Source organism: Acanthisitta chloris, unplaced genomic scaffold (genome assembly GCF_000695815.1).
Source record: "Acanthisitta chloris isolate BGI_N310 unplaced genomic scaffold, ASM69581v1 scaffold42942, whole genome shotgun sequence".
Classification (NCBI taxonomy): Eukaryota; Metazoa; Chordata; class Aves; order Passeriformes; family Acanthisittidae; genus Acanthisitta; species Acanthisitta chloris.
In genome coordinates, this window is record NW_008660650.1 from 1,596 (window position 1) to 14,547 (window position 12,952).

Sequence of the window (12,952 nt, forward strand, 5' to 3'; positions counted from 1 at the left end):
ATTGCCTTAAGCTGCCATGTAGTGTAATAGTGGTGACACTAACACAACTGCTAGTCCTGTACTTGTTGGGGGTTTGTTGCTGCCTTTTGCCAGATGTCAAGATAGGCAGATGTGTATGCTATGAATATTAGACCTAATTTTGTCTTTTATATGCTGTTGTTATTCCTTATTTGGCATTACACAGAAAATAGTATTGTGATGATTAAACACTGAAGTGAATAAGCACAGTCTCTTTATTTCATGCATTTTAATTTTTCCCTTGTTAGAAAGGAACACAGCTCTATGAAGAGATTGGGTGCTCTTATTATTATATCTTTAGCACAACAACATTGTAGTAGAGAATGCATAAAACTGCAAGCCAAAAAGTTTCCATTTTTAAAAAACACAGTAGTTTTGAATTATTCCTACAAGTACAGTATGAAACAGCGTGGTAACTCTTCTGTAACAAAACCAGTCTCTTTTTTTGGCAGTGACATTACTAACTCACTACCTGCATTGATTACCAAATGTTAAAAACAGATGGAAATCATAATGAAACTTCAGAGTTAGACATAGTTCAGAGATTTGATGTGCTCCTTGTGATCATCTTCACAGGTAAATATTGAATGTTTTTCATTTAGGGTCGTTTAAAGAGAAAAGAGTTTTATTGTAAGTTTGTGACAAAAAGGTCTCATTGGACAATTTTTTGGTAACATTTTTATGTAACCTTTGAGTGGGAAGAAAATCAGCATTAAAAATAGGAGAAAATAGATTTGTGAAGATGTACATTGCACAGCAGTTTTGTACTTTAATGAGAATTTTAAATGTGTTCATAAAACACGATTTTTGATAGCTTAAAATTACCATGTTACTTGATTGTTGAATAGGGAACGTTGTTTGGAGAACTAATGACAAGGGTTTCCTGTTTGCTTGTTATAGGAATAAGAAAAATACTTATTCTAGATCAGTCGATACAGTCTTAGTAACAGAAAAGTAACTCATAGGATATAACTTGGTTGTGTCCTTTTTTATAGATTGAGCTGTATAAATGCTTGTTCCTTAAGGAGAGGTGACATTAAAGATAACTTGCAATGCAAGATTACAGAATACAGAAAATGCATGTGCTGTCAGTTCAGCATTGCCTCCTGAATGATCTGCTGTTAAAAAATGCAACACAACACCAAGGAGTTGGACAGTTTGGGGTGTGGGGAGGGCAATCAGGGAGTTTCGTGTGCTCAGTTATTACTGAAAAGCTTCGTTTAAAAAGGAGTTAAAATGCCCTTTCCCATGCAGGTGTGCTGTTTTCTGGCTCTTCTAAGAAGATAATTTCTAAATTTTACAGTTTTGAGCTACCTGAGGTACATTGTAGCACCTGAATTAATTATAGTATCTACAAAGAAATTGTTATTTTTTAAAATTTGACAGCACTCTAAGACAACATAACACCAAAATCACATTAAATTGAAGAATCTTACTAAATAAGAAGGAGTTTGAACTAACTTTTGTTGAGATTAATAAAATCCCTATTTATGTTAATGCGAGTGCCACTGGCTCTGTTTTTGACCACAATCATGACTGATTACATGATGCTTTAAAGCATAAAGTTTTGTCTGAAGAACTTTTCAGAAAATTCTGTAGACCCTTTAAGTTGATTTCTGGTTAAATAGAATTTGTAATCATAAAACCATCTCCCTCTCAGTTCTTTGAAATGTCATTAAAATTGATGTGGAATGATATTTACTGGAAGCTGATTGTCATTAACAGCAATGACAGGGCAACTCTCTGTGCCCTCTGGGGTGAATTTCCTTTCCAGTTAGTACTTTTGATCAATCTTTGATTGGAATAAGAACTGATAAAGAAAAACATTCCGATTTTTTTTTTTTTTTTTTTTTTTTTTTCCCCCTGCAGTCTAGGGAGCCCTTCCAGCATTTATTCTGGAAAAGATTATTTCAAATGGCTGATGTGGTTGATGTATATTTATTGAGTATGTGTCCCAATTTAACTAATCCCTTAGAGAAACAATAGAAAGTATGAATCTCTTACCGGATCTTGTAATGATTTTTGTTAACTGGTTATGTTATTGTGGCTCTGATCTCCCCAAGTGTTGTGTTAGTGAAAAAAGTTAAAAAGACCTGACAAAGCTTATGCTCATTTAGTGGCTCTTGTACAGTCAAGTGTGTGTCAGTGTAACTGTGTTTCCATAAGAACTTCTCTTACATAGACTCAAATTAAACTATTTTAGTATTACTATTGCTTCAGGAATATTAAATGAGCTCTACATTCCTCATTCCATTATATTAATACTTGAGACTTTTCTCCCCCAGGTTTGCATTCATCGTGTTAGATCGTGCAGCAGCATTCGCTTTGTAAAATCAAAGTATGTGTGCGTGTTTGACAAATCTGCCCTCAAGTTTAGTCATCAACAGCGATTATTCAGAACATCTGCTGGTAATCTTTTTCATAATAAAATAATTTCTTTTATTTTGCTGTTTTATGAGTGTTATGTTAGCAGTTTGATACGGCTATTTCTGATGCATTCAGATTTTTCTGTCTGATAGCTTATATTCGGTATTAAACACTGTTTTCTTATTGTCTGTTTTAAGTTTCATGTGGCCAAATTGTCCAGTTTAAGCTTTCTGACATTGGAGAAGGGATTACAGAGGTGACTGTAAAAGAATGGTAAGCTCTGCTTGCTTAGAAATATCCTAAGAAATCAGCAAGTACTTTAACAGCTTTCCCTGTGTTATCAGTTAGTTACCTGAGCATGTTTGCTGGGTTACTAGTGAAATTTTTCAATACTGAGCTTTACATTTTGTTTATTTGCAATCTGGTTTACTTGTGAGTGGAAAAGGTGGAAGGAATGGGATGCCCTAACTGCCCCTACATATATAGGCTTTCCTTCAGCAATTAGTGTTTGGAATGTTGAGGAGGTCTGTCTTTTATTATGCTTATTTGGGCTGAACTTTAGAAACAAATGACTAATCTGTAGAATCCATATATTTTTATCCTATCTCTCTTCTCTATTGATTTTAGCAAAAGATGTGAACATTTAAATGGTTTTAAAAAAGCCAGTGCTGAATGGATTGAGCCAAGTTGAAGTGTACAGTGAAGGAAAGCAGTGTTGAAATGCCTTGTTCTTTGTGCAGATCCCTCTCTTTGCATAGAAAACAGTGTTTCCCACTTTCAGTTTCTTTTCTGAGACTGATCATATACAGACCCTGACAATTTGAAACCAAGAACTTGCTTAGGTTCTCACTAAACTGGGCTCATTCTTATTTTTAGGTGGTTTATAATCTGACAAGAAAAGTCTGCTGTACTGAAGTAAAAGTGACACAAGTGTGACAATACTCTTAAGTCATTGGGTCATTGCACACAGCAGAGGGTTCTGCAGCAATCAGGCAAAATGCATATAGCAAATATAGCTGTTATGTAGAATTTGTCTTCTTATCTAGCATGCATTTTCATGTAGTGGGGATGTACAATGCTGAACTTACCGAAGGAATACACAGCACAGGTTTTTGCACTCACTGTGGTTTATACTAGCCTGTGTGTTTTCCCTTAGGTATGTCAAAGAAGGTGATAGTGTGTCACAGTTTGACAGCATCTGTGAAGTGCAGAGCGATAAAGCTTCTGTTACTATTACCAGTCGTTATGATGGCATCATTAGAAAACTCCATTACAACATAGATGACATTGCTTTTGTTGGAAAACCATTAGTGGACATTGAAATTGATGCTTCAAAAGGTATTGTAAGCCGTTTTTGTCTCTTGCATATTTCATGTTTGTTGTCACAAAACCATCAGTGACAGAGAAGTTCACTTTTTCCTTCCGAAAATCTTAGAGATTAATATCTTTTTCCTTTATAAAAAGTCAAGAAAAGGGAAAGTTGTGATATTTTCTAAGAATTTAAAATCTCCAAAGCCAGACATTTCCTAATGAATATTTAGCTTAAGCAGCAGCCTTTGGCAAGCTGTGTTCCCACCCACAGTAACTCAAAGTATATGTAAAAAGCTTCAGCTGTCCCAGAATCACAGAATGGAATTTAACAAATGCCTATAATGTAGTAATGTTAACTTTTTTCTTTTTGTTTGCAGGTGTTGCCCCAGAAGAAGATGTTGTTGAAACACCTCCTATGTCTCATGAAGAGCACACTCACCAAGAGATCAAAGGTCACAAAACATTAGCAACCCCTGCAGTTCGCCGCCTGGCCATGGAGAACAATGTAGGTTTGCTGACTAAGGTCCTGGTGCATTCTGTCCAGCTTTTACATGGCAGCTGGACTGACCAGGAGAACACTGATCTAGGGGAGACATTTTCAAATACATTTCAAATGTGTGAAAATTGTTGTAAAAATGAAGAGGATTGTGCTTTATGATGATTATGGTGGATAGCAGAAGTATTACTGGGCTTAAAACACATTTGGTATGCTTTAGGCTGGAGATTAAGAAAATATTTTTAGAATAGTAATGGTAGATAGTAGAATAAATCTACTATCAGAGTAGATTCCTGGGCCAGAGGAAGGAGTTTTAGCTATCCAGTTCTGGTTTTCAGATTTGCATTAGAGCAGAGGATATAGTAGGTAATCTTATAAGTGCCTTTCTAATGCCTTTTTTTTTTCCTGTGAATCTATTGAATATTCCATTGGTTTTGAAAGCTTGTGGTGCAGTTTTAGGAGAAAATAACACAATAAGTAGAGAAAATTAAGTGACAAATAGCTCTCTTCAAATTAATATTTCACTGTTGATCCTGTGAGGTAATTAAGAGGTAAGTAGTAATTAATGGTTCCTCCTTGAAGTATGCAGTTAAACACCTACTGTGACTTTTGGATGTTTGGAACAATGTTGAGTATCTAATAAATTATAGAAAGCAAAAGAAAACTGTAAGTATGTTGGATCAGTAATGGGAATAATTTTTTGGCTGTAGCTCACAACATAGAACATTTTTATATTGCTATAAAACTGTCATAGCTTGTTATGTACTTTGCAGATTAAATTGAGTGAAATTGTTGGAACAGGGAAAGATAACAGAATCCTTAAAGAAGACATACTCAATTACTTGGCCAAACAAACAGGAGCTATTTTACCTCCATCACCAAAGGCTGAAATTATCCCACCTTTGCCAAAATCAGAGACTGTGCCAACTGCTCCAAAGGACAAAGCACGCAAAATCCCTATACCTGTTTCCAGACCCATTGCCTTTTCAGGAAAGGATAAAACTGAACCTGTAACAGGTAAAGCGTGAAATAGAAAATCTTGAGACCGTGTTCAGAGTAGACAACCAGTGCATGTGCTCTGTGAAAAGCTGATTCCTTTTGGTGGGAGTGTGTTTCATGTCATGCGAGTGAGCATTAGGCAAACATGCTCTGTAAGAAGGTGTTGAAATTATTATTTTATGGAATATTTGTGTTTTGATTGGATGGAGTTGGGCTGCAAATTGCATTTGCTCATTCTTCAAATGTATGCTGAAACAGGTAGGAATTCTGAAACTCAGATTTGTCACAATAGGAATCATGATGCAATTAGTGACAAAGTGCAGTGAATTTAAGGGTTTATCAGTGCTTAGTAACAGCATACTTCAGCATTCACACCTGTTCTGGAGAAGAGTGCCACAAAAGACAGACACTAAGATAAGAAAAATCACATTAATAGGGGAAGGAAAAAGTTTTTTGCTTGCCTTTCAGCAATGTTTATTTGGACAGGCTGGAAAGAGTAATATTATGATTTCAAATGCACACATACATAGGAGAGAGGCATGGTAATATAATCTGAAATGCTGCAATCATAAAACTTGAGTTGCATGTACTGTATGTTGATCCTGAAGTCTGCTTTCTGCTGTCCTTTTTTGGTCGTGCTTTGGCTTTGGTTTGGTTTGGGATTTGTAAGTTGTGCAATTTGTTTAATGGAAACAAAGAATTGAAATTTCACCATAACTTCACAGAGGCTCGTTTTGTTGGTTTCAGAAGTCAGTGAATATTTTGCAGGTTTTCAGAAGGCAATGGTAAAGACTATGAGTGCAGCCCTGAAGATACCCCACTTTGGTTATTGTGATGAGATTGATTTGACTCAGCTTGTTCAGCTGCGAGAAGAGCTGAAACCTCTAGCTGAAACCCGTGGAGTTAAGCTTTCCTTTATGCCTTTCTTCATAAAGGTGAGACCTGCATGGAGGAGTATTTGCACAGGTTTTGCCAAAATCTGTTAAATTCTTCTTGTAAGTTTGGAGCACCTCTCTATTATCTCATTTATTAGAGATCATGAGCAAAGTCTCAAATTTTCTTGTTTATTGAACCACTATCAATTTACAGTTGGAATTGCAGTTAGGCTGTGTAATAGCATAGAAAATTTTCAAAATATTAACAGGAAAGGTTAGAGCAGCTAAAGTGTCATTCAGTGTGGGGGTAAGCACCACTGGGTGTTTGACTTGCACGGGACACATTTTGGAAACTCACTCTTTTTTGAGCTCCATGAAAATGAACCTCACATGAGATGCAGCATTGTTGTTGTTATTATTGTATTTTTGTTGGTGGTGAATCCCTCAGGTGAATCAGTGTGTCCTTGCATTGTTCAGAAGACCAGGCACTTGCAGTCATTTAGTTGCTATGGTTCCATTTCCAGCTGTTGGCCTCGGGAAGGCTGATGTGCTGCCTGAGCTGTGCATTGAATGCAGAGCTTGGTCTGAAACTTCTGGCAATGCTACTGCAATGAGAGTGTTATGTTAGCACTCATCTGCTCACTGTCTTTAGCAGGAATTTATATTGCTTCTTTGAAAAATTGGCATGTAAGTTGAGAACTGAGAGTGACATTGCAGTTGAATCTCATAAATTTTGTCTTGGGATATTTGATTTGAATTGTGGAAGAGAAATAAAAATTCAACTTCAATTATACCAGGGAAAAGAATTATCAGTTTTCATATGTTTGTCTGATGCATATTTGGTTTTTTAAGTTATTTTATTCTGCTATCTTAATAAAGACAGACTAGGATAGTTTAGGAGAGTTTAAGCTAAATATGATTGCACTGAGGAAATCCATATTGTTATTAAGCTAATGGTCTCTCGTCATTCCTTCCTTTCCATGGAGCTCTCCAGTTATAAAATATAAAAATCTGTCCCTTTTTTTTTTTCCACATTTAACAGGCAGCCTCTCTGGGATTGTTGCAATATCCCATTCTCAATGCTTCTCTGGATGAAAACTGTCAGAATGTCACATATAAGGTTTGTAAACTACTGATAACAGTTGTGAGCAGAAAACCTAAAGTAACAGCTAACATGAGCTTTTCACAATGTCTAAGCTAATTGTAAGAATGAAAATTACTGTGTTGTGCTGGAAAATAATTTGTGTGTCCACATTCTAAGGTCTGGATTAGATTTATTATTGGTCTTATTTCAGTAGTTTGTCAAATGAGAGTCACTTTGTTATTCAGCCTTGCCTCAAAAATGCATATTAATGTAGGAATTTCCTATTTTTCACCTGAAGATGGGCCAAGCATTTAAAATCTAGAAAGAAAAGAACATCTAAAATCTAATACAACAAATTTTTAGTAATGGCACAGTGGCTATGCTGTTCCAACACTCAACCCTTATGTATGTATGTAATGTTTTAAACTCAGTTTTGATAAAAATTATTTAATTTTTGTGCAAGCTGCTGGATTGATACTTCTGGGCAGTGAGTGTCTATTTTCTTAAGTGATGTGTACATGCTCCTTCCAGTACAAACTCCTTTTGTGCTGTTTTATCAATGTCTCTCAGAATCTTTATATTCCTTCTAGCAAATGAAAGACAACTCAGTGTCCTTTTTAAAAAAAAATTAATGTTGTCTTTCAAATCTGCTATTTATGTCTTGTTTCCCATATGATCATCCTAAAGTGCAATGTTTTCAGTGTGAAATGAGTTTCAGGATTTTGTATTCCTTGGATGTGAAATTGCCAACATCAATTTGCACTTTGCAGATGTGGGCAGCTAATATCAAAAACTTCACATCCCTTTCTCCCCTCAAAGTTATGTAGAGGAGTTGCTTCCTACAGACAGCACTTTCTAGGTTAAAAACATAAGTAAGGAAGACATGATTTAAGTGCCTTTTTATGTAAAATACATTTTATGTTGACAGCCTATGTTAATGTCGGGTTAATGAAATTTGTTGCAGGCTTCGCACAACATCGGAGTTGCTATGGACACAGGGCAAGGCTTAATTGTCCCAAATGTGAAAAATGTTCAAGTCTGTAGTGTGTTTGAGATTGCTGCTGAATTAAATCGCCTGCAGTCCTTGGGCTCTGCAGGCCAACTGGGAACAAGTGACCTCACAGGGGGAACATTCACCCTTTCAAATATCGGCACAGTAAGTACAGGAAAAGCTACATCAAAAACTGCTTCTGAAATAAAAACTCTTCTGAGGTTTAATATGCAATGGACAAAACTTGTAGCAATTAATTGAAGAGGCAATCTGCTTTAAAAATAATATCTCCTGCTTTTTCTTTTCCAGATTGGTGGCACTTACGCCAAACCAGTGATACTACCTCCTGAAGTAGCTATTGGAGCCCTTGGAAAGATACAGGTGTGTTAACCTTATCTCAGTGATATGAGTGTTTAGCTAACTAAGGTCATCTGTAGTGAAAATGAAACATGGAGTCTCCCTTTTTTTTTGTTTTTCTTATATAAACATTTCTTCTTTATGCTAGAGAAACTGCAGAGCTACAGATTGATAAGTTTTGTAGTATTTTTAGATGACTGTGCAGACACCAAATGTTTAATTAGAAGTCTCTTACACCAAAAGTTCAGATTTATTTTCTAAAATCCTGTTGTATTTCACTCACATCTATGTTTGCCCTTCTAGTTATTAAGACACAATGTAAATGCATTTGTACAAGTTTTGCAGCATGACAATAGCTTTTTTGCTGTTATTAAGGAGAAAACTTGAGTCTAAAGAGGTATTCTGATAGTTTAATTTCATAAGCCAAATTAAGGAATTTGTATGGTAAAGGCAGTTTTATATTTTCTGAATCTCAGGGTTTAATTCTTTGGTACAGATATTTAAGATCAATGCTAGAAATGAAATTATTATTAAATTACTTTTTCTATGTTCTTTCTATGAGCATTTTCTTTAGGGGATGCTTCAAGGAAACCATCACTTTGAGAACTAACAGTGCAATAAGCTATTCAAGAAGAAACTTTTGAGTCAAGAAGAGTTTTCAGTACTTCTATTTCCATGATGGTGGAGACAGGCTATGGCTGTTTATTCTGTAGGCTTGCAATATATTCTAATCTGCAGCACAGGCAGTGAAGGGAAGGGCTTGGTTTTTTGAATGTCTGTCTAACTTAGTGACATGTTTCAATTTAGGTCAACAAATTAACAGAAAAAAAAGAGATTTGCTAATGAAATTATTTAATATGTCTGGCTTTTCCCTTCCTCTGATTTTTAGGTTCTTCCTCGGTTTAATGGCAAAGGTGAAGTGTATAAAGCCCAGATAATGAATGTGAGTTGGTCAGCTGATCATCGCATCATCGATGGAGCGACGATGGCTCGGTTCTCTAACTTGTGGAAATCTTACTTGGAGAACCCTGCTTCCATGCTGCTGGACCTCAAATAGAGGAAAACAAAAAAAAGGGATAGAATATGCCTTTAAACTTTGTGGATTAGACTGAATAGTTCTAAAAGCTGTCTCTGCTAACATGTGCCCTTTACTACGTGCATTATACAATAATGTTATGTGGTTCAAAGATCTCAACAGCTGATACCAGTCTATCAATTAGTTGTTACTTTTAATTAGTAGTGCTGTAATTTCTTCTACAGCAGACTGTCAAACTTAATAGGTCACAGCTTCTGAATATGGTGGTGGAATGTCTTTATTTTGCCTGTTGTAGTACGAACGGTTGTCAGGCTGGTGCAGCCCGGTGGCACTGCTCTATATCTGCAGTGTTTAGAATCTGATGAACCTGTTTTGGAGGGGAATACTCACAGTGCTTCCGTTTTGGACACGGAAATTGACTTAAAAAACTAATATACAAATTCCCAAAAGGAGTTATGCAAAAATCATGCACAAATAAAATGCCTTTAATGCTTCTGCTGTAAGATGTCCAGAGAACTTTTTGTTGTTTAACTGACTAAACCACTTAAGTCTTCTGCTAGTCCACTTTTCCCTGGCAATTACTTGCACAGGTACTGCCTATCAAACTATAAGTGAAGAGGCTATATTTATTTAAATACTTACTGATAACACTTATTGATAACTATCAGGGCCTTAATTCTTTCTAGAATATCCTGTATTTCTATAGGCTGGAACTAGTTTCAGTCCTTAATGCTTTCCAGTTATTTTTGTTTCTTATAGAAAGCATCTGTCTGTTAAAACCAAATGAGAAAGAGAAAACAAAGGAAAAAAGAAAAAGAAGGATCTTGCTTTGTTGTTCTGTCCTTGGGTAAGCCTGACACTAACCTGAACATGTTCTAAAAGCTTTATTAATACTAGAATTTGACATATTAATCAGATTAATAAAGAATGGACATCAAAAAATACTACATGAGATAAGGACTTATGAAACTCAGATATGAGGTACATAATGAATAGGTTCAAGTTAATGCCTTCAGAACAGGCAACAGTTATGTGGCTTTAAGGTAAACTAAACAGATGGTGAGGATTGCATTGGTGACTTAACAGGAGATATGAAGGAAACCATTTGGTATAAATACCTTCTAGAAACATTAGTTGCAAACAGACACAAGGAAAGACAGTGACATGGCCTTAAAATGATTTTGTGACGCACAAAATGGACATTTTCTCCTTTCTTTAGATATAGCAAAACCAGACACAGTCTCCAAAAGTGTAGACCAAAGTTGTCTGTTGCATTTAGCTGTGACGATGTGAGACACAGGCTACCAGTGTAGAACCTGCTCTCCTTGCTGCTGAGACTGAGCAAGAGGAAAGCTGGGAATGTAGGAGGGGGAGCATGGAGCATCCATGTAAGGTGCTATTTATATTTCTATTGTGGTATAAGGGTCTTTTATATAAAGGTAATTTCTTGCAAAGTTTGACTAATATATCATGCTTATCACCTATTTCATTTTTATCAGATTTATTTATTCCTAATAAAAAAAATAAAGCCACAAAGAATTGTAGTAATGTTGTTTTTGTTGGTGAATTTTATGCATGCAGTCCTGTACAGGTGACTCAAACTTCCATTTCTTCTTAGAGAACATACTGCACACAAGGCTGCCTAAAGAACTCAGACTAATGGCTACTTTTCTACAAACATATTGTGGCTTAGTCTGAATAGTAGATTTTTTTAATCTGATGATCATTGAGAAAATAAATTGAGGAAATAAAAGTGTATGAAAGAAAGCAATAATGTGACTTCGAAATATTCAAGACAGAATAATTTTACTCGCACAAGGAACCTGAAATTTCTTTGTCTCTCAAAACTCCAATAAATGGGAGGGGTTTGGGGTTTTTTTTTTTAACCTAGCTCTAATTATCTGTCTCTTTAAGATGAGGAAAATGATGTTAGGTTTTTAGTTATGGCTAACTTAGGTCATGAAAAAAGATTGATTATAAAACACTGTGGTGATTGAATCTATAACAAAACTGAGAGAAGAAATGCCTATACAAAAAAAAAGTGTTGGATCATTTCTGCTTTTGCATAACTTTATTACTATTTTTTAAAATGTGTAGAAGACTGAAAGGATTGAAAGCTAAAGTACTTAGTGTCTTTTGAATAGGTGTTGGTGTTCAGGTATTTAGTTGGTTGTGGACTGGAGAGGGTTTTTTTTCGTTATAAAGTTGTATGTGGTAGGGTTATAACAAAATCAGTGATATTTTAAAACCTTCATCTTCACATTTTATACTGCAGTACACTTGGTTAGAATTACCCAGTTTTATGGCTTCTGCTGCAAATAGTGACCTGTGATTCCTGTTGTTTCTTTGTATTTGATTGAAGAACAAAATTCTGACAGAGTTGTTCTCCTTGTATCTTCTCCAAGAGCTCTCTGAAGGAATAGAATGCTAAAGATGTTTGATGATTGGAAGTATGAAAAGGGGTGCGTAAAGGTGAGATAAAGACTGTTTTTCTGTATGGACTTTGATAATTTGCACTAAAATTCTTCAGCAAGAGAATTCTTCAGTAATGAGTAAAATACTTAGTAATACAATACATTTTCTAGTCTATTTAATAGCACTTTGAAGCTTATCTTACAGAGAAACATTACTAGATTAAGCAAGTAGTTGTCATTTTTAATTCAAAACTAGCAGTTTTTTTGTCATTTTTGTTTGAAAATGAGCTCATTGTGGGGCGTAACAAATACTCCTTTGTTCATCTTCACAATTTGTAACTTCTGCTCATGGGAGTCCAGGAGTTTGGGGGAGTCCAGTCACACTCAGCAAACTGGGAAGACTTTAACATTGGTAAATGCTTGTGGGGGGTTGCAGTAGTGCCTCATGTGATGACTTCTATTCTCAGCATAGGTTAAAATTAGAACCAGACTGACATTGCATTGGAGTCTGAGTGAGAGTTCTGTATGGTTTTGGTAGTACAGACAAGAATTGCAATTTATCTCTGCTCCATCCAGAAAGCAATGAGTCACAGAAACGCCTTGAAAACACCAAATAATTGAGGTAAGTTGTTGTTAAACTCTTTCAGATGCTTGGAGGTGAAGTTGTGGGGAGATCTGATTACTTGGGAGTAAATTTGCAGTTGTTCTACAGCCATGCTTGGGAATTCACTTCTGAATTGTTGACGGTGATGGCATGATTATTATGGGGTTTATTTTCTTGACAAATAATAATATCTAAGAATAAGAAGCTTTTGATGGTAGCCCTGAAAAATAAGGCAATTTGAATTGTAACCACTGACAGGAGCAAAACCCCTCGTACATACATAGCATTACTGTTGCATATTGGAAGGAGAAATGGGGAGGGTAATTACTCTGAGTACCTCTGAGAGAGATGCTAATCCTTCAAACTAGTAAATGTGATCACATTTATGCAGGGGAGGGAA

At 35.7% G+C, this 12,952-nt stretch overlaps 1 protein-coding gene across 1 annotated transcript; it reads left to right on the forward strand.

The window, feature by feature from the left end:
- Nucleotides 1-506: 506 nt before the first annotated feature.
- On the forward strand, nucleotides 507-10,032 carry DBT (dihydrolipoamide branched chain transacylase E2). Its single transcript, XM_009069879.1, has 12 exons — nucleotides 507-594; nucleotides 1,273-1,337; nucleotides 2,304-2,427; nucleotides 2,583-2,658; nucleotides 3,542-3,723; nucleotides 4,074-4,201; nucleotides 4,966-5,209; nucleotides 5,960-6,126; nucleotides 7,109-7,186; nucleotides 8,115-8,306; nucleotides 8,451-8,522; nucleotides 9,388-10,032. Exons 1-12 carry the CDS (start codon nucleotides 507-509, stop codon nucleotides 9,553-9,555), a joined length of 1,584 nt encoding a protein of 527 aa, XP_009068127.1. The 3' UTR covers nucleotides 9,556-10,032.
- Nucleotides 10,033-12,952: the final 2,920 nt, after the last annotated feature.